The sequence below is a fragment of the Palaemon carinicauda genome, chromosome 12, assembly GCF_036898095.1.
Source record: "Palaemon carinicauda isolate YSFRI2023 chromosome 12, ASM3689809v2, whole genome shotgun sequence".
Lineage (NCBI taxonomy): Eukaryota > Metazoa > Arthropoda > Malacostraca > Decapoda > Palaemonidae > Palaemon > Palaemon carinicauda.
Window position 1 is genome coordinate 140,137,293 of NC_090736.1, and position 27,590 is coordinate 140,164,882.

The 27,590-nt window shown below is 46.0% G+C and overlaps 1 protein-coding gene across 1 annotated transcript; it reads left to right on the top strand.

Annotated features, from left to right (window-relative positions):
* The first annotated feature begins 403 nt into the window (after positions 1-403).
* LOC137650667 (uncharacterized) lies at positions 404-27,590 on the top strand. The gene is made up of 3 exons (XM_068383842.1): positions 404-530; positions 10,871-11,005; positions 27,047-27,590. Exons 1-3 carry the CDS (start codon positions 437-439, stop codon positions 27,124-27,126), a joined length of 309 nt encoding a protein of 102 aa, XP_068239943.1. The 5' UTR covers positions 404-436; the 3' UTR covers positions 27,127-27,590.

Genomic DNA, 27,590 nt, shown 5'->3' on the forward strand with positions numbered 1-27,590 from the left:
AGGTCACAACAGGCTATCTAAAACACAATAGAAAGAAAGCCATATGAACACGTCTAAAAACGTATAGGCCTAAACATAAAATGCTACATGAACATTATCCTCTGAAATCCTTCGTATATATGTGTGTGAGGACATATGAATGTGTGCATTTAATTAGGGGTGTCCATGCATTTATTTGCTTACATGAAAATCCCCCCAAAATTCTGAGGAAAATATGTCAGAAAAGTAGTTCATGGCATTTCCTCCCCTTTATCGTAAGAGTTGAGCATGCATTTGATATAGTATATTTTGTTCTATATTCATATAGTATTAACAAGAAAGACAATATTGAACAATGATTTAACAAGGAAAAAGCATTTTCTACATTCCAGTTGTTCCTGGAAAAAGATGTATTGTTCCGCCGTCGGGTGTGTCATTACATATTTACATTACGCTAATGATTATGTTGGTGTTGAAGGAAGACAAGGAAAGGAATCCCTCAACTTCTTTCAGATATTTTCTGTTATTATACATCCTACGTTTTTCCAAAGGTTGGTACAGTACAATTGATTGACATACCAGATGAGGTATGTTGAAGTTTCATTAGGTTTATTTCCAAAATAAAGAATAGAGAGATATGTAGTTTGCAATGTTGGTAGGCTATTTCGAATTGAGTTGGCAGTCATAGGCTAAGGTATTTTACCAACTGAATAACTTTGTAGCACTAAAATCCCATGTGCTGCGTAAGTCCAAGTCTAATATGTAATGAATATCAGTCGTAATCGGCTATAGAACTCCAAAACAATTAAGAGGCCTCTAGTTTAGATGATTCGTCAATTTCTTTTTCTATTCTATGTGAAATTATGGTTATTTCGAAATATAAAACGAAATTGTTACTGCTGGGTCCAGAGGACCTACAGAAGTATTTTGACTAAATCTGAATTAAGGTACCCTACCTATAACCGAAAGAAAATGACAGGCCATCGCATTGTTTTTTATGGGTTGATATATAATTTAATTTTTGGGCTCAAGCCATGTCGTCCTGATGGAAGGTTCCTTCAGTAGCTTCCTTAGGGTATATATGACTACAGTAGATATTCCCAGAGAATTAAACTTAAGGTTTCACAGAATTCTAACTTCTGGTGTGAGTACCCTAAAGGTTTCCCTCTAGGATATTGTATATCAACAGGGGACGCATGCATTATTAACACGCTACATGGCTATCTGCACCTCACAGAGCGTTTACGCTTTGAGGGGGAAAGGTGGCGAGGTAACAGAGAAGCCGTTCCAAAGTTACCCTCCTTTGTTATTGTTACGGTACTCGCAACGTAAACAAACAGTCTGCCATACTGTGTGACGTCACGTCTGTCCCCATTCCTAAGCCTGTTGCTTCCTACATTGGTTAGTTTCCCAGTGATCGCTAATAATCTTTTGCATCCTTCGCCATGTCGCAAACTTCGGCCTCGCCTTCTTCTGGAAAGTTGAGTACCAGATTCTTGTATTGTTTAAATAAGCTCTGGATGTAAAGTAACAATTTTTTACGCTTAAATCTTGTGTTTTGTGGCAGAGCTGTGCCTTGCCCGGAGGCGCCATTTTATGACGCCGCTGTTCGCCTCGCATGTTTTATTTAGTTAGCCAGAACAGCCTTCCCGGTCTTATAACTAATTAAATATCAGTAGTTATTTAGTCTTCATTGCTAGGAATTAGTTATATTATGCCGATGGTATTCTTCGGCGTTCTTAATTAGCCAACCCCATACTAGACTTCTAACCTAGCCTAGGCCGCACCCTAGTGTTCATGTTTACTTCTGCATGATATAATAAGTGTTTCTAGTGTTAATGAAGATATAGGCATTTTTAAACATATACAAGATTCGGTGTTGCACATGTTATTTCGCCTTCTAGGGACCATACAAGGGACCGTGCCTGGTCCAGCCATATCACACTCCACTAACCCAACGGTGGGGCCCTTGTATGCTTCCTTATCTCTCCTGTTACCTTCAGGTAACCTCCCTCTGGGTAGCTTTGCTATATCTTAGCCCCCTTACCCGGAATAATTTTCGGGTAGGTTAGGCTAGATCGTTCTTCCCTGCCATAGTATATGGGGGGACCTCGGACAGAACCCCAGAGTGCCTATCGTTCATCCCAGTCCACCCTTGGGGAACACATTTCCCTTTAGGTATCGACTGAGACTGAAGGTGGAAGGACTCTGCCCTTCCCCCTAGACTGCTCTTGGTTGGGACACGTCCCTTCCTCCCTGTAGCCTAGTGATATGTCTTCCCAGCCCTCCCTAATCTAGGAGAAGACTCTCCTGGTTTAGGTTAGGCTTTGGGGGATTCTGTTTTATTATAGTTTAGGACAGTACACCAGTGCTGTGCCTACTCTGAGCTAACCTACCCTAGGGTTGGAGAGTGTTTCTAACAGATTCCCCCACCCCTTGGGAGCTTTAGCGTTGCGACCCCTTCTGCTCCCTCAGACCCCTAACCCCCTTCCCACTCTATCCCTTTGTGTTGGCTTGCCTTCACACCCCTATCCGCTGTCCTACAATTCCTCCCTTGGGGAGAGTTGTAGGTTAAGCTGTGCTCTTCTGCTTGGCTGGCTGCTCTGCTACACTTCCCCCTCATTGTGGAACTATAGGGTAGTGCCGGCGGAAGATCTCTCTCTCCCTTTTGAGTGTCCTCTGATCCTCCCTTGGATTACCATAGGCATCCAGCCGTCTGCCGCCCGATGATAGGCGTATCCCCTCCTATCATGAGAGCACTCCTTCCGGAGGGAAGCAGGTCGGGTATCGGAGATTACCCTTCCCCACTCCCTCCTTATCTTTCTCTCTTCTATTTTAGTGCCGGTCCACTGCCGCCTCCGCCTGCCGGCGCTAGCCGCCGACACCCCATGTGACCTTCCTACTTCATAGGATGTTCCTATCTGAGGATTACCTAAGGCGGCAGCCTGCCGGGGGCCGCCGCCGCTGCCGCCGACATCTCAGACAACCCTCCATCTTATGTACCCAGCTAGGTTCACCAGCGCCGGCTGCCGGAGGCCAGCGACCTGCCGCCATGCCGACGGTCACCCTTTTAGGTGTCTCCTACCTCTCTGCTGCTCAGTGTGTAGCCTTAGATGGATTCACCCCGCCGGACCGACCTCCGGCCTGCAGGCGACGCTTCTGCGGCTTCCATGGACAAGCACCCCTTCCTCCGGCTGCTGGCCGGCAGTCGATCTAATACAGCCGGATAGCCTGACCGCTTTTTCTTTGGTATTTCATACGTTAAAAACAGTGGCTGGGGTGTACGGTTTTATAGTACAATATTTCCAGCATACTCTGTGCTTCTCAGTGCAGTCTCTTGCCGGGACCTACTCAAATATAAGGGGGTTTTATCCTCTTTTCCTCCTAAACTCTGCTCCTCCCTAAACTCCGGCTCCTCCCTAAATCCCAGTTTTCCCCTTAACCCTAGTCCCTCCCCCCTTAACACCAGTCCTCCCCAAAGAAAACCTGTTTCTACCTGAGGTACCCCATAATTGTTATTGTATGGCGGGGTTATGTGGGAAAAGTCATGGGCTGGTGGTTTACCCTAATACTCATGTTCAGATAAGGATAACGAGTATGAAAAATATATGGTTCATATAGGCCTACAGTATTTGGCTAGAAAAGGGATTTTGACGAAGGAAAAATCTATTTCTGGGGAGAGACCTGTGGCGCCCGGTGAAAAGTCCTTCTTGTATATCTTTTCTGATAAAACCTTCCAATTATACCAGAGAAAGATAAAAGCATGGAATGCTGAGGTTACAACCCTCGCGCGAGCACCTTTTGGGTGTCGTGTATAAAGCAAAGGCGCGTGAAATCCACTATCCACAGGTTGTCTTCCATTTAGTTAATTCCTTCGTCAAAGGGATGGGCCGATACAGAGGCCCTAGACACACCCCCATCGCCGCACCACCCACGCCACGACGCGAGCGCCATCTGAACAACATCCTTCTGTATTGGCCATGATGGCTTGGAAAGGAAAGGGTGGGATCGTGTAAAATAAGGGGAAGGGTTTCACCCGGCGCCACAGGTCTCTCCCCAGAAATAGATTTTTCCTTCGTCAAAATCCCTTTTCTGGGTCGAACCTGTGGCGCCCGGTGAAAATGTACCAGAGAATGCCTTCCAAGCCCAACAATAACTACTAATTTAATAAGGGGAGAGAAACAACACCATGTAAAGAAAATCATATATAATTAAGGTAAGTAGGCATAAAACATAAACTAGCCACAGGGCATAGTGAGAGTAAGGATAAACAAACATGATAACAGGGAAACCTCTGAGTATCAGAGGAAAACATGCAACAAAACTGACATGGCTAAGAATATCCCAACTTTATAACAATGGAAAACCATAATAGTTACAATCATATTAACCTAATATGTAATACACTTAGGGCTAACGAACCACCAAGGAAGCGGCGTCGTGGTGCGAGTGGCGGGTAGGAGGGAGAAGAGAAGAGATGGATGAAAGGAAGAACAAAAGATCAATGGGGAGAGATAAGGCTCCCAGCTGCAACCGTTGGGTATTTAAGAGCCTGTAAGTTCTTTAGATAGTGGCGTTTGAAGACCATAGGAGATTTCCAACCCGTGTACTTCTTAAGGTTATCAAAGTCCATATTCTGGAAATAGTTGATGAAGGTAGCTATCGATCGGATATCATGAGCATGGGGAAATGATCCCGGATTGGCTTGTTTAATGAAGTATAGGATCTGTTGCCCAATGCCACGTATGGAAATGGTACCTCCTTGTTCTCTGATAAACAAGGGGCCAGACGATCGGGTAGCAGTCCTGGCTAAAAAGGCCCTGAGAGTGGTGACCGGACATAGAGAAGTATCTTGGAGAAGAGGAATAATCTTCCAAGGGGACCACCTATTTTGGGGGTCCTCGTTCTTAGCTAGGAACGCCCTGTCTGGTGAAAGAAGTACCTCACCTGAAGGGAGGAAATCCATGTTCTCTGAGTTTCGTGAGAGAGCTGCTAGTTCTGAGATTCTGGAACCCGAGGCCAAAGCTGTTAGAAATAAAGTCTTCCTAAGAAGAGTGGTATAAGAGCAGGATTCGTTGTCCGTGTCGGAGGCCAGTTTGAGGACATCATTTAGAGACCAAGAGACCTTTTGAGGACGAACCGAAGGTCGAAGCCTAGCACAAGCTTTTGGAATAGATGAGAAATAAGACTCCGCCAGGTTAATGTTAAACCCAACCAGGAAGACTTTCCTCAGAGCTGACTTAATGGTGGTTATAGTGCTAGCTGCTAGGCCTTTGTCAAAAATGGACCTAAAGAAGGAGATGGCTAAATTAGGAGTCATAACCGAATGGTCTGAAGTCCTTAAGAAATCCGCTAGTTTCTTAACCGCCGAATCATATTGGCGAATTTTTGAGTCCCTTTTGTCTGATTCTATAAAGAGGACATTATCTGGGTCGATGTTTGCGTCCCTACGTGCCGCAAACTTCATGAAATCCACAAAGTTAGGGTTTTGGCTATCCTTGAGGAATCTGACACAGTCCGAGTTTGGACCACCTGGGTCAGTTTGGGGAATGGGATCCGGAAGGGACGGAGTTTCAACTCAAGGAGGAGAGGAAACCAGCTGCTCTTTGGCCAGTGAGGTGCCACTAAAGCTACTGCCCCGTTGAAGGAGCGGAGTTTGTGCAAGACTTTCAGTAGAAGATTCACTGGAGGGAATAAGAAGATCTTCAGCCAATGGTTCCAATCCAGGGTTAATGCGTCCATGGCATAAGCCTGAGGGTCCAGGTTCGGTGTCACATAACATGGGAGTTTGTGATTGAGTCGGGTCGCGAATAGATCTACCTGGAGACCTGGAACCAGCCTGAGTATCCACCGGAAGGAGTGCATGTCCAGGGACCACTCCGATTCCAGTGGGCTCGTCCTGGATAATGCGTCTGCTATCACATTCTGGACTCCTGCTAGGTGAGTTGCTGACAGGAACCAGTCTTTGTCGGCTGCCAAGGTGAAGATAGTGACCAGGATCTGATTCAGGTTGGGTGATTTGGACCCCCCCCCCCCCCCTGTTGAGGCAGTGGACTACGGCCGTGCTGTCTGAGACTACTCTGATGTGGGTCGACCTCGGAGGGGAGATTCTCTTCAGGGTCAAGAACACCGCCATGGCTTCGAGAACATTGATATGGAACTGTCTCATGGCGGGTGACCAAGAGCCCTGAAACATCTGATGTTGGGAGTAACCCCCCCAACCACTCAGAGACGCGTCGGTATGAATTGTCACTTGTGGAGAGGGAAACTGTAGAGGAACCGACTTGCAGAGGTTCCTCCGATCGGACCATGGTTGTAGTCTCATTTTCAAGACAGAGGGGATCTTCGAGGTCTTGTCTCTTAAAGGTATTGTCGCCCTCTTTCTCCAAACTCGATTGATGTCTTTGAGTTTGGCTTTTAATAGGAGATCGGTCAGTGAGGCAAACTGGAGTAGGCCGAGGACTCGTTCTAAAGCTCTTCTGGACACCTGTTTGTGTTTGAGAAAGTTCCTGACCTTGGAAGCTATCTCCCTCACCTTCTTGGGAGGAAGGGAGAGCTTGTGCTTTGAGAGGTCCCAACGGATGCCTAACCATTCGAAGTGGCTTGATGGTTGTAGGCGGGACTTCCTGAGGTTGACTTGGAAGCCCAGTTTGGCGAGAAAATGGAGTACCTTCGACGTAGCTCTGTTGCATTCCTGGTGCGACTGGGCCCAAATGAGCCAATCGTCCAGATAGGCGACGATTTGTATCCCTTGGTGTCTGAGTTGCTCGAGCACCGTCTCCCCCAGTTTCGTGAATACCCTGGGGGCAATGCTGAGACCGAAGGGCATGACTTTGAATGCGAAGGCTCTCTTGCCGAGACGGAAGCCTAGGTAAGGAGAGAAGTTTCGAGCTACTGGGACATGATAATAGGCGTCGGTAAGATCGATAGAGGTGGTGACAGCCCCACGGGGAAGTAAGGTCCGTACCTGAGAGATAGTCAGCATACGGAACTTGTCGCAAAGGATGTAAGAGTTGAGCTTCGACAAGTCCAGAACTACCCTCAACGCCGACGAGTCTTTCTTCGGGACTGTAAACAGGCGGCCTTGGAATTTCAGGGATCGAACCCGCTTGATTGCTCTCTTCTTGAGTAACTTCGCCGTGTACTCTTCCAGGATGGGAGTGGGTCTCTGGAAGAAGGTCACCGGTGGAGGAGGGGATCCCTGTGACCATTTTCAACCCAAGCCCCTTGATATTATGCTGTGAGCCCATGGACTGAAGGTCCAATGATCCCGGAAGTGATAAAGTCTCCCTCCTACCGGCATCACATCATTGGGAGGGAGTGAACTTAGGGCCCCTCCCTCCACGGGAACCCCTTGCTCTAGGCCCGCCGCGTTGGCGGAACTGTCCTCTACCTCTGGAACTCCCTCTTTGGTATCCACGAAAGGAACCGGAGGATTCGTAGGCAGGGTTGTATGCAGGTGAGGGCATCCAAGAGGGGTTGGGCTGTGTACCAGGGGGAGCAGCGAGGTAGACTACCTGCTGAGGAGGCGCCTGTTGTCGAGAAGTCGAGGCCGCGGAAGGCTGTGGGGACAAGGTACCCCGGGCCGCCTTGTAAGGACTAAACCTCTGCTTCTTCTTGAAGAACGTGTGTCTCTGGGGTTCGAACCTCTTTTTGGCTGAGAGACCCCACCTTACCTGCAAATTCTGGTTTGCCCTCGCTGCGTCCTGAAGAACCTTATCCACCTCGGTCTGAGGGAAGAGGGTCTTACCCCAGCAGGAGGACGCTATCAGTCTGTTCGGCTCATGCCTGATGGTGGCCTCCGACAGAACGAACTTCCTGCAACTAACCCGAGCTGACCAGAAGTCATGGAGATCTATTTGGTAGGATAGCAGCTGGTTCTTTGTGGCGACTCTGAACAGCGTTTCCTCTGGGTAAAGAGATGCTAGGGACTCCATGGAGGTGATGGATTGGAGGGACCTAGCAAGTCTAGTACGGGTCTCGAACTCAGTTTTGAGAAGACTCTCTATTAATCTGGGAAGCTTCTCAGAGAAAAGAGTAGAGGCACAGTCCGGGTCTAGTTTCCCCACCGTGAAGGTAGAGGCCGCAGCATCCCAGGCTGCCGAGGAACCCGGAATAAGCAAAGAGGTGGGGTCTGTCTCCTTGAGAGCCGGCATGGAAGAGCCTTCTTTGATGGCCTGTATAGTCAGCTCTGTGACTTTGTCTATGAGCGGCAAAGAGATGGAGGCCGCTGTCGTAAAAATAGTGTAGGAACCTTTGTGTGGGGTGAGCTTGGAGTTAATACACCCCCACTCTGATAGTGTTCTGGCCCAGATAGCCTGGGCCTGCTCTTTTGGAAATATGACCGTTTCCTTCGGTACCTTGTCCATACGGACCAATGCATTGAACGGGAATGCTATGCCCGGGGGATAGAACTCCAGGTCCTCTAGAGGGCGGGTGCCATATATTTGCCTCTAAATCATATGACACTCAACTATTAAGAATAGATAGAATTCATTTTTTTCCTTCCTAATGTTCAAAAAAACTATATGGGAGGTAAAATATTACTAATGATGTGCAATATTTTTAATTTGAGAATTCTGGTAGCTTGAGCGATTGTGTGCACCAAATTGTTTCAGGTTGGTTTATTCTACAGATAATAATAGCATATTAGATCCTTGAAAAAAGTAGAATAGGCATGACACCTTTTAGGTAGGCTTAAACCACCCAGTAAGGCTTAAGTAAACATGTCAGCACCCAGGTTATGAAGGGCCGATTGGAAACTTGGGATTTTAGGATAGGGTTGAGCACATATTGAATGTAATGCCCTAATCGGGAAAAGGGAGACAATCCTAAATTTTTGTCATAATCTATGCATAAAGAAATCGTCGCTCATTGTGTAATATTGCAAATATAATCTACCATATATATGGATACATTGAGAACAATAGGGATGTTTTACCCCAGGCACCAGGTCCTAATCTAGCTAGCCTGAACTCCTCTCCCACCAAGCGAGACCCAAGAAAATGCTAATTTAATCAAGTTAGGGCAATGCATCCCGACATTCCTTCCGTAATCTAGTGTACAAGGTTATACACTACAACCGAAATCATAGTCAAGATATAAAATTTAAAGCATCCACAATGCGGCCTATGATATAAAGCAAAAGATGTGGCTGGTTCATATGTTTAAACAAGAATTACGGCCTTTCCCTACCTTACCACTTCTCAGTATTACAGGAATCTGTACTAAGCTTAACCTGGGATGTGGGATTCTTACCTAGCAAGACTAGGATACCAACCCCATCCTAATGTGACTTACAGTGCTGTAGATACTTAAATTATGAGGCTATATTCCAACTTTACCTAAAATTCTGTAGATTAAATCAAATTATGGAGGTACTGTATATCTTAATTTAACCTATTGCACAACATTCCTGTTTAAAACTCAACTCAAACAGTCATAAAACCTTTACTGTACCTTTATATTTTATTGTAATATAAAGAATTATTCAACTTGGCTTATCAGAACTTTATCTAAGGGACAACTAACAAAAATTCATAACAAAACACTTGGCAACTATGTAAAAGTTAAATATCTTGTCAGAACTGGATTTGCTTATAAGTAGTAGATTTCTTACCGTTTAGGCATATTTTATTCTAAACTTAAAGGCAAGAGAATAATAACCTAAGTATAAAGAGAGACAAATGTGTATCGAAATTGTTAATATATGATACTTAATTTCTAGAGAAACTGGAATTTGCTACAAGAAATGGCCGAGTATTAGCTATTTTACATTGCTCCCTTCAAGGGATGCTTTTCTGAAACCCTACTCTCTACAAGACCTCCACAGTCATTTTATCATGTTCGTTCAAAAGCATTGACATTTTTCTCTGTATGACTAATGGGGGCAGGGGTCTGATAACTTACATAATGCTCGATTAGAACATGAACAACATTTTATTGCCCAAGTCCATTGTTTACTTTTAAGACACTGAGTGGGGGTTACTGCACATACGTTGATTGCATTTACTTTTAGCAGCTTTGGTTTTTGTTGACATAATTATCAGCTGACTTTTAAAATGAATTTATACCTTCCAAATATTTATGCATAAGTTCCAGTTCTTGTTTTACAAGAGCCTTTTTTTTTTTTTTCCATGTTTCAGTTCCAGCATGACTATCGTTGGAAGATTTCTCCCACTCTGGAATTTAATCTATTTCAAAATTTTGTGACTCAATTGATTTTGGTCATTGATTGTTTAGATTATTCGGTTCAGTTTTAGCTATTGTTGCTCATGTGATAGTAAAAATGTATGATATTTCTAGCAAAACTTGTATCGGTATAAAAAATGGATTGGTGCTAGCTACTTTGGCATTTTTCTCTATGATTAATGGGGGCTGGGACATATCGATTAAAATGTTAACACTTCTTCTGAGTCCGTCTATTGTTTACCTTTGGTAAGCTTTGTGTTTTTGGAATGAGGTATTCATCAGCTGATTATTTTTTTTTTAACTATTAACAGCTTGCAAGTATTTATGCACAAGTTTCCTGTTGTACTTTCCCAACAAGTAACGCAGAGATTCTTGTGCCCTTGATAAAACGTTTTTATCAATGTAGCCAGCGCAATCCATAGTGATTCCGTGGGAAAGCCATAAATATTTTGCCACTGAGTGGTATGTGCAACACAATGTTAATCATTCGGAATATTTAGTGGATCCACAGTCAGGTGTACATACAGGCGAGATGTTAAAAGTTACATTCTCCATGGTGAAATGCAAAAGGAATATTTGAATCAATATTTATCTGGTTATATCTTTATCCACCAAGTAAATTCATTATAATACATATTATTAAAACTTTGGTTTAATTTTTTTTATGAATTCTCATACTAATATGTGTTTATTTCCCTAGCACAAGAGGTTCGAACATATACATCAATTCCTACTCCAAGCTGTCAGATTGTACCTTCATCCATCTATGAGAGGGGACCCCCAGTGCTCTCACCATCTATAGAGGTCCCTAAAGCTTCGACCTGCAAAACGTATGGTAAGGAATATTCTAAATAAAGCCTACTTATAATACTTTAATAGTGGCTCATGCGGATGGCGTTCGTAACACATCCATGTAACATTTGCCAGGACAGAGGAGCAATGAGATTACTAATTTGTGAGCAAAGCAATCCATGACAAAGCCGAGACCATTTGAGGGGTGATATATATTATAGATATTCATGATGCAATAGTAACCCACATGAATGGTGTGTACAGCACTTCCATATACCGCTTGCTAGAACAGAGGAGCAGTGAGATAATGTTTATCTGTGAGCTAAGCTAGTTACGGCTAAAACCATTTGAGGGATGTGATGTGAATCATAGGTATTTATAATAACTTAGTTTCACACCACTTATACTAACCATATATATTTCTGATTATCTTGTGTTTAACATACATTTTTCACCATTAGTATTGCTGCAAATCACTCTTTTTTTAGTGTTACACTACTCAGTGTCACGGTTTCTCAATGGGGTCCCACATAATTATTGTTATATGGGGGTAGGGGTAGGAAAATTCATGAACAGGTGTCTTGCCCCAATATTCATGGTTGGATAAATGGACGGCTTTAGATTGCCCTGGACTTCTCTCTGAGTGGAGGCTCTTAGACTAGATGTCACAGTCCCCAAGGGTGGTTTGATCCTCACCAGTGTTGCCAGGCCTTGTAAGTAGTAATCAGCTCAAAGAGTACAGTCTGTTTATAGTCAGGCTCAGCTTAGAGAGCAAGACTGTAAAGGAGGTCCCTGGCAAGGCTGAAGACCTATGTGATTGATATTTTGTACTTGTAATGTGCCCTCGTATTTATTTTTTGAAATGAGAATAAAGGATAGACAAGCTGTTCATGGATAGGTGTTGTAGGCAGTGGCCGAAAAAAAAAAGAAAAAAAAAAGACACAACTGGAGCCAAAAGGAAGCAGCAGTTTAGGACTGTGCCTCTGTACCAACTGATACCTGCAGGAGGAGGTAAAAGTTTATAGTAGCAAGACCTAATTAGTAGTAGAGACTGGGTAAGAGGGAAGGTTTTTGAGTATGAGTATAGAGCTTAAGGGTGAGACAGAAGATAGGTGATCAAGTTTTGACCAAGTGAGAAGGGCCAAAAGAGGTTCGAAAGGATACTGATAAAATGAGGAGATGACAGCGAAGTCTGGCCTCCCTGAGAGGGAAGTAGGTAGGAGCATATAGGAGTTTATATCAGTGAGACCCAGTGAGTGGGAGGGACTAGGTGAGGAGTTACTCATATGAAAGTAAAAAATATCTACCAGTGTATAGCAATAGGTGCTCGTGTGAAAATAAAAATATCCCGCCGTATATACCTATTGTTGCTCAGGTGAATGTAAAAAGTATCCCCCAGTATATATCTACTTGTTGCTTATGTGAAAGTAAAGAATATCCCCCAGTATATAGCTATTTGTTGCTCATGAGATAGTAAACAATGTCCCCCAGTATATAGCTATTTGTTGTTCATGTGAAAGAAAAAAATTATCCCCCAGTATATAGCTATTTGTGCTCATGTGAAAGTAAAAAATATCTACCAGCATATAACTATAGTTGCTCATGTGAAAGTAAAAATTTATCTGCCAGTATATAGCTATTGTTATTCATGTGAAAGTAAAAAATTCCCCCAAGGTATAGCTATTGTTACCCATATGAAAGTAAAAAATATCCCCCAGTTTTTGGCTATTTGTTGCTCATGTGAATGTAGAAATATCCCTTACTATATTGCTATTGTTGCTCATGTGAAAGTAAAAAATATCTAGTTTATAATTATTGTTACTCATGTGAAAGTAAAAATATCCCCCAGTATATAGATATTGTTGCTCATGTGAATGTAAAAAATATCCCGCAGTATGTAGCTATTTGTTGCTCATGTGAAAGTAAAAAAATATACCCTTGTATATAGCTATTTATTGCTCAAGTGAAAGTAAATATTATCTCCCAATATATAGCTATTGGTGCTCATGGGAAAGTAAAAAATATCCCCCAGTCTATAACTCTCCTAATTCTTGTATGTAGATTTGTGTTGTACGTCAAGGTAAATGAACTCTATAATCATGAGAATTCCACAAAAACCTATAACTCAGCATGTTGTTGAAGCAAGATTGCATTTTGATAGCAAGGGGAGTTTAGTTGCCTTTGTGCGCTCAAGTAGACAAGGCTCTCGTACCTGAGAGAGTGATAGCTTGCTTACTTTACTTTACTTTGATGGCTGCTTTTCTGGTCCCATACAGCAGGGGAACCCCACTCTCTACAGGACCTCCACTGTCGTTTTACCTTGTTCGTTCAGAGTATTTAACGTTTCATATCGCGTATTGTTCATTTACTGTTAAATCGTCACTGTTGTATGACTGTTGAAATAAGAAAGTCTTCAGTTTCCTCTTAAAAGCCTTAATGTCTTCAATCATTCGAATGTTTTGTGGGAGCTTATTATATAGTCTCGGGGCCGCATATTTAATGGCTTTGGAGCCTAAAGTAGACATAAATCTAGGTTCCAACAGTTTGAAGCCATCTGTAACTATTCTCGTGTAGACACGATTTGTTGGCTGCGCAATATGTAGCAGTTCTCTTAAGTATTTTGGACGCCCGGTTCTGATAACTTGGTGGGTTATTGTACATATTTTAAATTCAATTCTTGACTTAATCGGCAGCCAGTGTAAATTGATAAGTATAGGGGTGATAGCTTTTATCAGTCTAACTCCTCTGTTTATGATGTTTTGTAATTTCTTAAGTTGCACTTTTGGTAAATTGTAATAGATAGTTGCAGTAGTCCATCCTGGTAATAAGTTTATCACAAGTTTCTTTACAGAATTTTCGTCCAGGTACTTTTTTTTAAACGCAATATTTCTTAGATGATAACCAGCAGTTTGTTCCTACAATTGATAAAACCCTCATTCGTTACTATAGGAGATATTCTAGCGCGAGCTGGAAAATATGGCAGAAAAACCTTAACAAGGTCGTTAATGACCGGGTAGGTAGTTACCCCCCCTGTTAGCAGTAGCTGCTGTTTACCTTTAATCAAATTCTAGCCGTCGCAGTGGTAACACTGCTGCTCCTGCTTTTGTTTGATTGGCAGACTAGCCTTTCTTTTTGGTGTTTTTGATTAATCCTTTTTTCTTTTTCCTTTGTTAGACATGATGTCCTCTATTATGAGGAAGTGTTCCGGGCACCTTTATGTCACCGCTGGAGGTGGATCCTCTTTCCCTAAGCCCTGGGTACAGAGGTCATAGGTGTTCTGAAGGCTCCCCCTGCCAAGTATGTAGAGAGTGGTCGCCCTCTTAGTGGGAGAAATTCGAGAGGGGTAGAATAGGAAGTCCTAGAAGGACTCATTACCTCCAGGTTCGCCGTCGAAAGGTAAGGAGTCTCGGGCCTCCTCTTCGGCCTCTCATTCTCTCCCTTCAGACTCTTCCTTGCCTCCCTCCTCTGGAGAGAAGTCAAGGAAAAGTGTCACCATTGATTTAACCCCCATTCTTCTTGGTCAGGCAGATTCCATTGCCTCTCCTAATGGGGCAATGTTTTCCACCACTGGGAATGACTCTGTTACTGCTTCCATTCCAGATTATTTACGAGCGGTATGGCCTTCGCTTGGACTTCCTGGTTCTCCTTCAGAGGAAGTTTGGAACCAGTTCCACGCGGGCAATGTTATGCCTCGGGTCCTTTCTGTTTTGGAACCCTTGGGAGTTCCGGACATTGCCTATCTCCTGTCAACTCAGGCGATGCCCGCTGAGGTTTCAGTGGATGTAGTAATTTCAGCTCCTACTGCGCCTATTTCTCACACCGTTTGCGCTTATACAATACACAGCGTCGCAAGCACAAACATCGCAGTACCTCCTCCTCCTCCTCGTCATCGCCTTCTTCGGAGGTCAGGAGGGAGAGAGAGAAGAAGAAAAGGAGAGCTCGCGCGGCTTTGCCTAGACGTTCTCGCTGAAGAAACAGGCAATATAGGAAGAGACATCGTCGCTCTCGTTCTTCCTCGCCTTCTGTCTCTGCACGATTTGTCTTGCCTTGAGACTATAAGCGCTCTTGAAACAAAACTAAGAAGATTGCTCCCTCTCGTCATCGTTCTGCCTCGCTGTCGTCTTCCTCTCGCGAGGGATCATCTAGAAGCCAGCAGCGCTGCCAAGGGCAAAGCACATCCTGACCTCGAACCCTCTTCTTTGCTTATTAGTGTGAGAGGTCAGAAAGAGCGCTTCTCCTCGCTTTCACTCCTTATCTTCAGAGAAAGATCGCTCTCGACATTCGACTTCTTGATCTCTGACCCTTTGGGGGTCTCGTGACAAGGAAACTTTGGTTTCCGGTTGCGCTATCCCTTTGTTGTCTCGCAACACAAGTTCCTGAACCCTCTGGCTCTCGTGCATTTAGTCACGGTGACACTTCGGTGTCTCGTGACAGGGAAACTTCGGTTTCCCTTTGCTCTGGCCCTTCGGGGTCTCGCAACACCATCTCTAGGAGCACAAACGATCACGCTGAACCTTCTAGTTCTCGTGAAACAAGTCACCAAGAGTTTTACTCTTAGGACAGAGTCTTCGCACTCTTGTCACGTGGAGTGTTCGCGCGTGCGCAACCAACACTACGCCCGTGACCATCAAGAGTTTTACTCTTATGACAGAGAGTCTTCCGACACGTCACGCAAAGTGTTCGCGTGTGTGCAATTAGCGCTACGCACGCAAATCTCCGGTCATACACTCATGCGGTCAATCTCCTCACTCTCATGTTTTCCCTAATGAGTTAGGGATTACGAGTCTCATGAAAACCTCGGAAGAAGATGCAGGTGTTTGATCCTTCTTCTCTTCAATTGAGAGCAGAGGGTAAAGGGGAAACGTGTTAGAGAAGCTAAAAAGAAAGCACAACCAGATAGCAGCGACGTAGAATACAAGGCCAATGGCTTTGGCCGCTCTGTTTATTATCCTGCGCTTCATGTTGCAGCTCGTGAGCTGCCCATGTTGCGAGGTAGCACTCGTCAACCTTCAACTTGAACAACTTGTTGTTGGGAAGCATAGATTGCTGCCAGGAGGTTCACCTCGAGGGGTTGGAGAACCTCCCCTTACGAGGGAGTGTTAATCTTCCCCGAAATTGGGCTGTTCCCCTTTCCGAGGGAGAGCTTCCCCACTTCAGCCACTTAGCAACCTTCCCTCTTTCGTGAAGAGTTGCGGACAGCTCGACGAGGTTTGCCTCAGCTATCTCGTCCCCGAAGACTGTGCTTCCTCCCCTTGAGCTGGGGAAAAGCAAGTCTAAGGCTTGTTCCTCATTCGAGGGGAACTTCTCCCTTGTTCACGAGAGAGATTATTATGCCTACGCTTTTCTCCCATAGAGCTTGGAAAAAGCTTAACTCAGGTGATGTCGTCCTTTGGGAGGACTTCTCTCTCGTTCGCAAGAGGGAGATTATTACGCCTACGTTTTTTCCTATAGAGCTGAGAGAAAGCTTGTCTTAAGCGATGTCCTCCTTCGGGAGGACTTCTCTCTCGTTCGCGAGAGAGATTATAACGCCTATGCTTTTTTCCATAGAGCTGGGAGAAAGCTTGTCTTAGGTGATGTCCTCCTTCAGGAGGACTTCTCCCTCGTTCGCTAGAGAGAAATTGTTACACTTGTGCTTTTTCCCATAGAGTGGGGAGAAAGCTTGTCTTAGGCGATTCCTCCTTCAGAATAACTTCTCTCTTGTTCACAAGAGAGAGATTATTACTCCTAAGCTTTTTTCCCATAGAGCTGGGACAAAGCTTGTCTTAGGTGATGTCCTCCTTCGGGAGGACCTCTCCCTCATTCGCGAGAGAGAGATATCCTTCTTCGGGAGGACCTCTCCCTCGTTTGCGAGAAAGAGATGTCCTCCTGTGGGAGGACCTCTCCCTCGTTCACGAGAGATTATTACGCCTACGCTTTTTCCCATAGAGCGGGGAGAAAGTTTGTCTCAGGCGATTCCTCTTTTGGGAGACACTCTTGTTTGTGAGAGAGATTATTACACCTAAGCTTTTTTCCCATAGAACTGGGAGAAAGCTTGTCTTAGGTGATGTCCTCCTTCGGGAGGACTTCTCCCTCGTTCGCGAGAGATAGATTATTCGTCGTCGTCGGCGCCCACTCGTGTCCGAGTATTGGGTTCTGTCGTTAGCCATCAGCCTCCTATCTGTGGGGTGGGTGCTTATGCCTGATGTGGCTGTTAAGTCCTAGTCTGTGGTGGAAGAGTCGCGGACAGTGTTCACAAGGGAGGGTAGGTGGTGGGCGGGGCTGTTCTAATCGCTCTCTCCTTCTCCTCCTAGCCTCCTCATTTTGTCTCCTCTTCTCCTCGAAGTCCACGGTGCCATGGTGTACTGTACTCCTCCAGGTTTTCCTGTCCCTGGCTGTTTCTTCCCATGAGGAAGGATCGATGTCAGTATCTTTATAGCGCATTTTCGGGGCTCCTCGTGGTCTGGTGCCCTGAGTCAGTTCTCCGTAGAATATTTTCTTTGGGAGCCTAGATGGATCCATCCTATGCACGTGTCCTATCCAGCGGAGGCGGTGGGGGATGATGGTGGCCTCCACGCTGGACAGCGAGGCACGTTCTAAGACTTCAATGTTGGTGGTGTGGCTCTCCCAGGGGATTTTCAAGATCTGCCTCAGTTTCATTTGTTGGAAGCGTTCTAGGTTTTTAAGATCGTTACTATATAGCGTCCATGTTTCACATGCATACAGGAGCGTGGAGAGGACTACTGCCCTGAACACCATTATTTTGGTTGTCATTGTCAGTGCGTGGTTGTTAAATACGCGGCGGTTGAGTCGGCCAAAGGCGGAGTGGGCTGCCCTGATCCTGTTCTCCACGTCCTTTTTGCTTGTGGGAGCTGATGTTAGGATGCTCCCTAGGTAGGAGAACTGGTCCACCTGTTCTAACGGTTGGTCATTCACTGTGGTATTGAAGTTGGGGAGCATCAGTCCTGGTGGATGTTGGACGAGGGTCTTGGTTTTGTCTGAGTTGACTTGCATCCCAAAACGTTCGTAGGCAGAGTTGTATGCATCAGCTAACGACTGCAGGTCCTCTGCCGTCTGACCTGGGTTGGCATTGTCGTCAGCATACTGCAGTTCTCGCACTGCACACAAGGTGGTCTTGGTTCTGGCGCGGAGTCTAGCGAGGTTGAAAGCGCCTCCATCCATGCGGAAACGTAGGTCGACTGAGGGTGTGTCTGGGGGAATCTCGTTGAGCATTGCTGCGGTGTATAGCGAGAAACACGTCGGGGCCAGAACACAGCCCTGCTTCAGGCCGCCGTTGATGGGGAATGGGTCTGAAAGAGAGTTCTGGTGGCAGACTCTCCCAACCATTCCGTCATGGAGGGCACGCACCAGCTTGACAAAATCGGGTGGGCAGCCATATCTTTTGAGGACAGCTCACATGGCAGGTCGAGGTACTTTGTCGAAGGCCTTTTTCAAATCCCAGAAGATGAACATTATAGGCTGTTGTTGTTCGAGGCTCTTCTCTTGTAGTTGTCGCGCACAGAAGATCATGTCTATGGTCCCGCGGGAAGGTCGAAAGCCGCACTGGGACTCTGGCAGGACGTCTTCTGCGAGAATAAGGAGGCGATCAAGGAGAATCCGAGCGAAAATCTTACTCGCGATGCTTAGTAGTGATATCCCCCGGTAGTTGTTACAGTTCTCCCTGTCTCCCTTCTTGAAGATGGTAGTGATGTTTGCATCGCGGAAGTCACTGGGGGGTTCTTGGTCTCCCATATTTTTAGTATGAGCATCAAACGGTTCCTCAAGCCGGGGCCACCGTGAGTGAGGAGCTCCAACGGGATGTTGTCTGGCCCTGGGGCTTTGCCGGGCTTCATGCGCTGCAGGGCCTTGTTGAAGTCATGGATGGAGGGTGGTAGTGCCATCCAGTGACGGACAGGATGCTGCGGGGTCATTCGCAGGAGATCGTCTGGGGTGTCTGCTTGGTCATTGAGGAGGTTCTCAAAGTGAGACCTCCACCTGGCCAGGTTGGAAGAAAGCTGGTCTTAGGCTCTTCCTACTTCGGGAGAACTTCTCTCTCGTTTGCGAGAGAGAGATTATTACGCCTATGCTTTTTTCCAATAGAGCTGGGAGAAAGCTTGTCTTAAGCGATGTCCTCCTTCGGGAAGACTTCTCCCTCGTTCTCGAGAGAGAAATTATTACGCCTACGCTTTTTTGGGCTCAAGCCATGACGTCCTGATGGAAGGTTCCTTTAGTAGCTTCCTATGTCTACAGTGGATATTCCCAGAGAATTAAACCAAAGGTTTCACAGAATTCTAACTTCTGGTGCGAGTACCCTAAAGGTTTCCCGGATATCGTATATCAACAGGGGACGTATGCATTTACACGCTACATGGCCATATGCACCCTCATAGCGTTTACGCTTCGAGGGGGAAAAGGTGGCGAGATAACTGAGGAGCCATTGCAAAGTTATCCTCCTACATTACTGTTACGGTACCTCGCGACGTAAACAAACGGCAACCATAGCTGTCCGCCATCATGAATGACGTCACGTCCGTCTTCTTCATTCCAAACTCAGCGCATCTACCAGCCTCCACGATACAATATGGAAGAGAGGGGCCTGGCAGGCTGAACTGGAAACAGTAGGGCGGGTCCATCATGACATCATGGCCATCTCAGCCAAAAAAAGATTTTTCAATATTAATCTTACCCGATGATCATGTAGCTGTCAACTCCGTTGCCCGACAGAAATCTACGGACGGGATACGCCAGCGATCGCTATACAGGTGGGGGTGTACTCACCAGCGCCATCTGTGGTCAGGTACTCCAGTACTTCTTGTCAACACGACCTCAATTTTTCCTCTGTCGTGCCACCGGCAAGACCTACATGGATACGCTGTGTTTTTGGAGTCTTTTGTTCACGTTTTGGTGAAGTATTAGCTCTGAAATTTTAGCCTTCGCTGTACAGGAAGCTTTAGCCTTAGCTTAGCAAGCTTTTGGTATTATTTTGATTCATTGGTTAACGATCTTTGCTTTACTTTGGAATTCCCCTTTGACTACTTCTGAAATTCAAGATGTCTGACCATTCCCAAGTTCCTAAATACAGGCGATGTAGTGTTAGGACTTGTAATAGGCGTCTTTCGAAGGCGTCTGTGGATCCTCACACCGTATGTTCCAATTGTAGGGGAAAATCCTGTCAATTGGAAGATAGATGTGGGGAATGTGCTGGGCTTTCGGAATTCGATTTTAATGAATTCCTCAGATATACTCGTAAGTTAGAGAAGGAGAGAGATAGGAGGAGTTCTTCTCGCTCTTTGGATATTTCCTCTCCCCATGCCCCTCAACCTTTTCCTTCCCCTGTAGTGGTGACCCCGAACCTGCTACGAGTGCTCAGCCTGCAATGGCTGATATGTTGCGTGCCATTCAGGCTCTCGGTGATAAGGTGGAGTCGTTTGTTAGTGACCACAATCAGCTCCTGGCAGATGTCAGAGAGCTGAAAGCGAAGAGTGCAGTGAGAAGTGTTAGTGCTAGTGCTGTGCATAGTGTCAGTGTTAGTGTTGCGCATGAGGATACATCTGTGCGTGCCAGTCGTCCTCCCAGTCCGGGACCTCTTGCAAGCTCCCAAGCCCAGGGGAGAAGCAATGTCGAAGGACCAAAGGGTTCGTCAGGCCTTGATCGGCGCACAGATGTACCCTCAGTGGTTGCGGACGTATCTGCTAAGGATCGTCCCTTCCACTCCCAGACGAATGAGCCTTTACATTCCTCGTCTGTGGAAGAGGTTTCCAGGAGGAAACGGTGGACTAAGGTCTCACGACCGCTCAAGCGCAAAGTCCCTTCCGAGCTTGTCCAACGGCCCAGGTGTAGCCACTGGGTCAGTTCGGACTCGCCGCAGTCATCTGATGACTGCACACCTCCCAAGAGAGGTAGAGTGGTCCCTCAGCAGGCCTCTGCTCCGACCACAGTAGACCCTAAGTGGTCCATGCTGCAGACTATGCAGTCTCAGCTTGCGGCTTTTATGCAGGAGTATCAGGCAGGGAAGGTTGACACCCCTCCTCCTGTGAGAGCTCCTCCACCGTTGCGCTCTCCTCACTGCCAGACGCATGTTCGTGCTGCTCCTTCTGTTTACATGCGTGAGCTGCCGCATCGGGAGTTGCCGAGTTCCAACACTATGCGGCATTCTCCTCAACCCATGCAGCATGCTCTGCAGACCTTACAGTATGCTCCGCATACCATGCAGCATGAGCCGCATCCCATGCAGCATGAGCCTCATACCATGCAGCATGAACCTCATCCCATGCAGCATGAGCCGCATGCCATGCAGCATAAGCCGCATACCATGCAGCATGAGCCGCATCCCATGCAGCATGAGCCGCATGCCATGCAGCATGAGCCGCATGCCTTACAGCATGCTCTGCATACCACACCTCATGCTCCTCAGCCCACCGCAGACCCTCCCTCACGCCGGCCCTCTGCCTTTGTTGTTGCCAGCCCACACTCTGTCCAGCAGAGGCATGATGATGGATCCGCAGGTACGCATGCACCCGTTCTGCAGGATTCAACCGTTCAGCTTGCTGCTCTGCCTTTGCCTCTTACTACTCAACTGTCGGGTGAGGAGGTTTCTGAGGATGAAGCTGCCCATCTTGATGACCCTCATTCTGATGTTGAAGGACACAAGTCTTCGCCACCCTCCTTGGACTTCCGCAAAGTCCTTGCTTTGTTCAGAGAGTTGTACCCTGAACACTTTGTGTCTGCTACTCCTCGTTCTCCTCCCTCCGAGTTTGCCCTGGGCATGCAGTCTACTTCGCCTGCCTTCACTAAGCTTGTTCTCGCCAGATCATCTAGGAGAGCTTTGAGGGTTATGGGGGATTGGATGCAGTCTAAGAAGCAACTGGGAAGGACCTCTTTTGTGTTTCCTCCTCCCAAGCTGGCTTCTAAGTCGGGCGTCTGGTATGCCATGGGAGAGGAACCTGGCTTGGGGGTTCCTGCCTCTGCCCAGGCCGACTTCTCAAGTCTGGTTGACTCTCCCCGCAGGTTGGCTATGAGACGTTCCAAGATCTGCTGGTCCTCTTCTGATCTTGATCACATGTTAAAGGGAGTCTTTCGTGCCTTCGAGATTTTCAACTTCCTCGATTGGTGTCTGGGGGCCTTAAGCAGGAAGACTGCCCCTTCTGACAAGGACTCAGCCATGCTGATCATGTCCAGCATGGACAAGGCAATACGGGATGGGTTTGGCGAGCTTGCGGCTTCTTTTGTCTCAGGGGTCCTCAAGAAAAGGGAACATCTGTGCTCCTTCTTATCTGCTGGTATCACCCCTTGCCAGAGGTCAGAGTTGCTGTTTGCTCCTCTTTCCAAGAGTCTGTTTCCGGAGGACTTAATTAAGGAGATGGCTGCCTCTCTTCTCCAGAAGGATACGCATGACCTCATGGCTTCTTCTGCACGTAAGGCTAAGACCTTACCTTCTGTGACTAAACCTTACCGCCCCCTAGCAGTTGATACACCTGCTTCCAGGTTCATCCCGCCCTTTCGTGGCAGAACCTCCAGCAGAGGAGGTACCCGTGCGGACAGTCACCGTGGAAAGTCCAAGAAAGGTTCCAAGTCCACAAGAGGCAAGTTTTGACTGCCCTCCTCTCCAGACAGCTGTAGGAGCCAGACTCAAGACCTTCTGGCAAGCTTGGGAGAACAGAGGTGCAGACGCTCAGTCTGTGAAGTGGCTGAGGGAGGGATACAGAATTCCGTTCTGCCGCAATCCCCCTCTAGCTACATCTCCCATCAACCTCTCTCCCAACTACAAGGAGAAGGACAAGAGGCTAGCGTTGCAACAAGAGGTGTCGCTCTTGCTACAAAAGGAGGCATTGGTCATAGTCCGGGACCATCAATCCCCGGGCTTTTACAACCGTCTCTTCCTGGTAGCCAAGAAGACAGGAGGTTGGAGACCGGTGCTGGACGTCAGTGCGCTCAATGCTTATGTCACCAAGCAGACGTTCACGATGGAAACGACGAAGTCGGTCCTAGCAGCGGTCAGGCAGGAGGACTGGATGGCCTCCTTAGACCTGAAAGACGCATACTTTCACGTACCCATCCATCCAGACTCCCAACCTTTCCTAAGATTCGTCTATGGGAAGGTTGTATACCAGTTCCAAGCCCTGTGCTTTGGCCTAAGCACGGCACCTCTTGTGTTTACGCGGCTGATGAGGAATATTGCGAAATTCCTTCACTTGGCAGACATCAGAGCCTCCCTCTATTTAGACGACTGGCTTTTAAGAGCTCCCACAAGTCGTCGCTGTCTGGAGAATCTCAGTTGGACTATGGATCTGACCAAGGAACTGGGCCTCCTGGTCAATTTAGAGAAATCCCAGCTCGTCCCATCCCAGACCATTGTTTACCTGGGTATGGAGATTCAGAGTCGAGCTTTTCGGGCTTTTCCGTCGGCCCCAAGGATCAACCAAGCCCTAGAGTTCATCCTGAGCATGCTAGGAAGGAACCGATGCTCAGTAAGGCAGTGGATGAGTCTAACAGGGACACTTTCATCGCTGGCCCTGTTCATCGAGTTAGGGAGACTCCACCTCCGCCCCCTTCAGTATCACCTGGCTGCTCACTGGATCAAGGACAAGACGCTAGAGACGGTCTCAATTCCTGTTTCCGAAGAGATGAGGTCTACTCTAACGTGGTGGAAGAACAGCATTCTTCTCAAGGAAGGTCTTTCGTTAGCTGTTCAGACCCCCGACCACCGTCTCTTCTCGGACGCATCGGACTCGGGCTGGGGTGCGACATTGGACGGACAGGAATGCTCGGGAACATGGAATCAGGAGCAAAGGACACTCCACATCAATTGCAAGGAGTTGTTGGCGGTTCATCTGGCCTTAATGAACTTCAAGTCCCTCCAGCTAAACAAGGTGGTGGAGGTAAACTCCGACAACACCACAGCCTTGGCTTACATCTCCAAGCAGGGGGGGACTCATTCGAGGAAGTTGTTCGAGATCACAAGGGACCTCCTCATTTGGTCAAAAGATCGAAGGCTCACGCTGGTAACGAGGTTCATTCAGGGCGACATGAATGTCATGGCAGATCGCCTCAGCCGGAAGGGTCAGGTCATCCCCGCGGAGTGGACCCTTCACAAGAAGGTTTGCAGCAGACTTTGGTCCCTGTGGGGTCAGCCAACCATAGATCTGTTCGCTACCTCGATGACCAAGAGGCTTCCTTTGTATTGCTCTCCGATTCCAGACCCGGCAGCAGTTCACGTGGATGCCTTTCTGCTGGATTGGTCCCATCTCGACCTGTATGCATTCCCGCCGTTCAAGATTATCAACAGGGTACTTCAGAAATTCGCCTCTCACAAAGGGACACGGCTGACGTTGGTTGCTCCCCTCTGGCCCGCGAGAGAATGGTTCACAGAGGTACTGCAATGGTTGGTCGACGTTCCCAGGACTCTCCCTCTAAGAGTGGACCTTCTGCGTCAACCTCACGTAAAGAAGGTACACCCAAGCCTCCACGCTCTTCGTCTGACTGCCTTCAGACTATCGAAAGACTCTCAAGAGCTAGAGGCTTTTCGAAGGAGGCAGCCAGAGCGATTGCTAGAGCCAGGAGGACATCCACTCTCAGAGTCTACCAATCTAAATGGGAAGTCTTCCGAAGCTGGTGCAAGGCCAATGCAGTTTCCTCAACCAGTACCACTGTAACCCAGATTGCTGACTTCCTGTTACATCTAAGGAACGCTAGATCCCTGTCAGCTCCTACGATCAAGGGTTACAGAAGTATGTTGGCAGCGGTTTTCCGCCACAGAGGCTTGGATCTTTCCTCCAACAAAGATCTGCAGGACATCCTTAGGTCTTTCGAGACCTCGAAGGAACGTCGGTTGTCCACTCCAGGCTGGAATCTAGACGTGGTCCTAAGGTTCCTGATGTCATCTAGATTTGAACCGCTCCAATCAGCCTCTTTCAAGGACCTCACTTTAAAAACACTTTTCCTCGTATGCCTAGCAACAGCTAAGAGAGTAAGTGAGATCCACGCCTTCAGCAGGAACATAGGTTTCACGTCAGAAACGGCTACATGTTCCTTGCAGCTCGGTTTTTTGGCTAAAAACGAGCTTCCTTCACGTCCTTGGCCTAAATCGTTCGAGATCCCTAGCCTATCCAACTTGGTGGGTAACGAGCTGGAGAGAGTACTTTGCCCAGTCAGAGCTCTTAAGTACTATCTGAAGAGGTCAAAACCTTTACGAGGACAATCAGAAGCCTTATGGTGTGCTGTTAAGAAACCTTCGCTTCCAATGTCTAAGAACGCTGTTTCTTACTACATCAGACTTCTGATTAGAGAAGCTCATTCTCAAATGAAGGAAGAAGACCTTGCTTTACTGAAGGTAAGGACACATAAAGTGAGAGCTGTGGCTACTTCAGTGGCCTTCAAACAGAACCGTTCTCTGCAAAGTATTATGGATGCAACCTATTGGAGAAGCAAGTCAGTGTTCGCATCATTCTATCTCAAAGATGTCCAGTCTCTTTACGAGAACTGCTACACCCTGGGACCATTCGTAGCAGCGAGTGCAGTAGTAGGTGAGGGCTCAGCCACTACATTCCCATAATCCCATAACCTTTTTAACCTTTCTCTTGATTGCTTTTTTGTTGTTTTTGGGTTGTACGGTCGGCTAAGAAGCCTTCTGCATCCTAGTTGATTTGGCGGGTGGTCAATTCTTTCTTGAGAAGCGCCTAGGTTAGAGGTTGTGATGAGGTCCTTTAGTATGGGTTGCAGCCCTTTATACTTCAGCACCTAAGAGTCGTTCAGCATCCTAAGAGGACCGCTACGCTCAGTAAGGAAGACGTACTTATTAAAGGCAGAGTAATGGTTCAAGTCGACTTCCTTACCAGGTACTTATTTATTTTATATTGTTATTTTGAATAACTAATAAAATGAAATACGGGATACTTAGCTTCTTGTTTAACATGTATTCTGGTCTCCACCCACCACCCTGGGTGTGAATCAGCTACATGATCATCGGGTAAGATTAATATTGAAAAATGTTATTTTCATTAGTAAAATAAATTTTTGAATATACTTACCCGATGATCATGATTTAAAGGACCCACCCTTCCTCCCCATAGAGAACCAGTGGACCGAGGGAAAAATTGAGGTCGTGTTGACAAGAAGTACTGGAGTACCTGACCACAGATGGCACTGGTGAGTACACCCCCACCTGTATAGCGATCGCTGGCGTATCCCGTCCGTAGATTTTTGTCGGGCAACGGAGTTGAAGCTACATGATCATCGGGTAAGTATATTCAAAAATTTATTTTACTAATGAAAATAACATTTTTCGCTTCGCTCAAAATCCGTTTTTTGGGCTCAAGCCATGACGTCCTGATGGAAGTATACCAGAGAATTAGTATATCGGGGTTTTTCTCCATTTCAAGTGCCTTCTACTTCAAACAATATGCCTTTGGTCCGGTGACCGTAGATACCGTGACATCTCCGTTATATGTCACTACCAGTGGCATAACAATGACATGGCTTCCTGCTCCCCTGGCAGGGAGGTCCTGTTTGGACAAGAGGAATATCTTGAAGTGCCCTGATGAAGATAGACTCACCTGGGTGCGAAGATTGTGTCGGTCTCGTGGACAGATCAGAAGGTTAAATATTTATTTAGGAACAAAATTTCCCTGATTGGTGAGCATATTTTAGATGAGATTTATTATACATATAATAATGAGAATAGGGGCAAAGAAAACAGTAACAGCAATTTATTTTCATATGGAAAGGCGAAATAAGATGCATATGGTAAATAAAATATCTATTTTATTCAAGAAATTGCAAAGTTAAAGTAAGGTAATTATTTACAATAATATAAATGAATAATGGACATAGATTATGAGTTGATAGATTTCACCAGTTGTTTCTATTTTGAGCGTTTAAATCAATAATTCTCCCTTCATCCTCCCCAACTTCACGATTCATAGTCCTCAGCCATGTAGGACTGGGTCTTCCAACTCCACTACGTTACATAAGAATATTTTATGTTCGTTATAGTTTATCATCCAAAATGTTTTACTAAAAGTATGATTTTGGTATTGAAGTGCACAGTAAAATATTTGACCATTTGAATAAGACAGATCTGTACAATTAACCTATTTTATTTACTTTTCAGACGAATCATCAAAAGAAAAGGAAATTATTGCCTCCAGCTCAAACCAGATAATTAAACTGTTGTATGTGAGAAATTCCTAATGACATCAAGATGATGATCTTTCAGCAAATAATTTGGAATTTAATACTGAAAATAAACAAAGTTTCCGAAAGACAAAATTTTAATTTCAGGAAGGAGTACCAAATCGTCGCATCTGAAGTGGCCACACTATCTTCAAACCTCTCTGGAGTATTGAAAACCCTCATGAGAAATATAATTATAATACTTCAAATATCTTGAAATGTTCAATTGAAAAGTTATTGAGATTTTAGGGGGTTGTGTATGACAGTGGTTATTTATATCCCATAGATTTAATAGAAATTACTAACAGAATATAAAGAAAATCATTCAAGTTACTGTACAGCAAATAAGTAATTTACAATAACGATATTACCAGATTGATTGATTAATTGATTTGGAGTTCTCTGGCATCATCGTTTATTATAAATAAAGATTAAAAGAATATTCAATTAAAACCAGAAAAGTAAATATATTATAAAAGTTA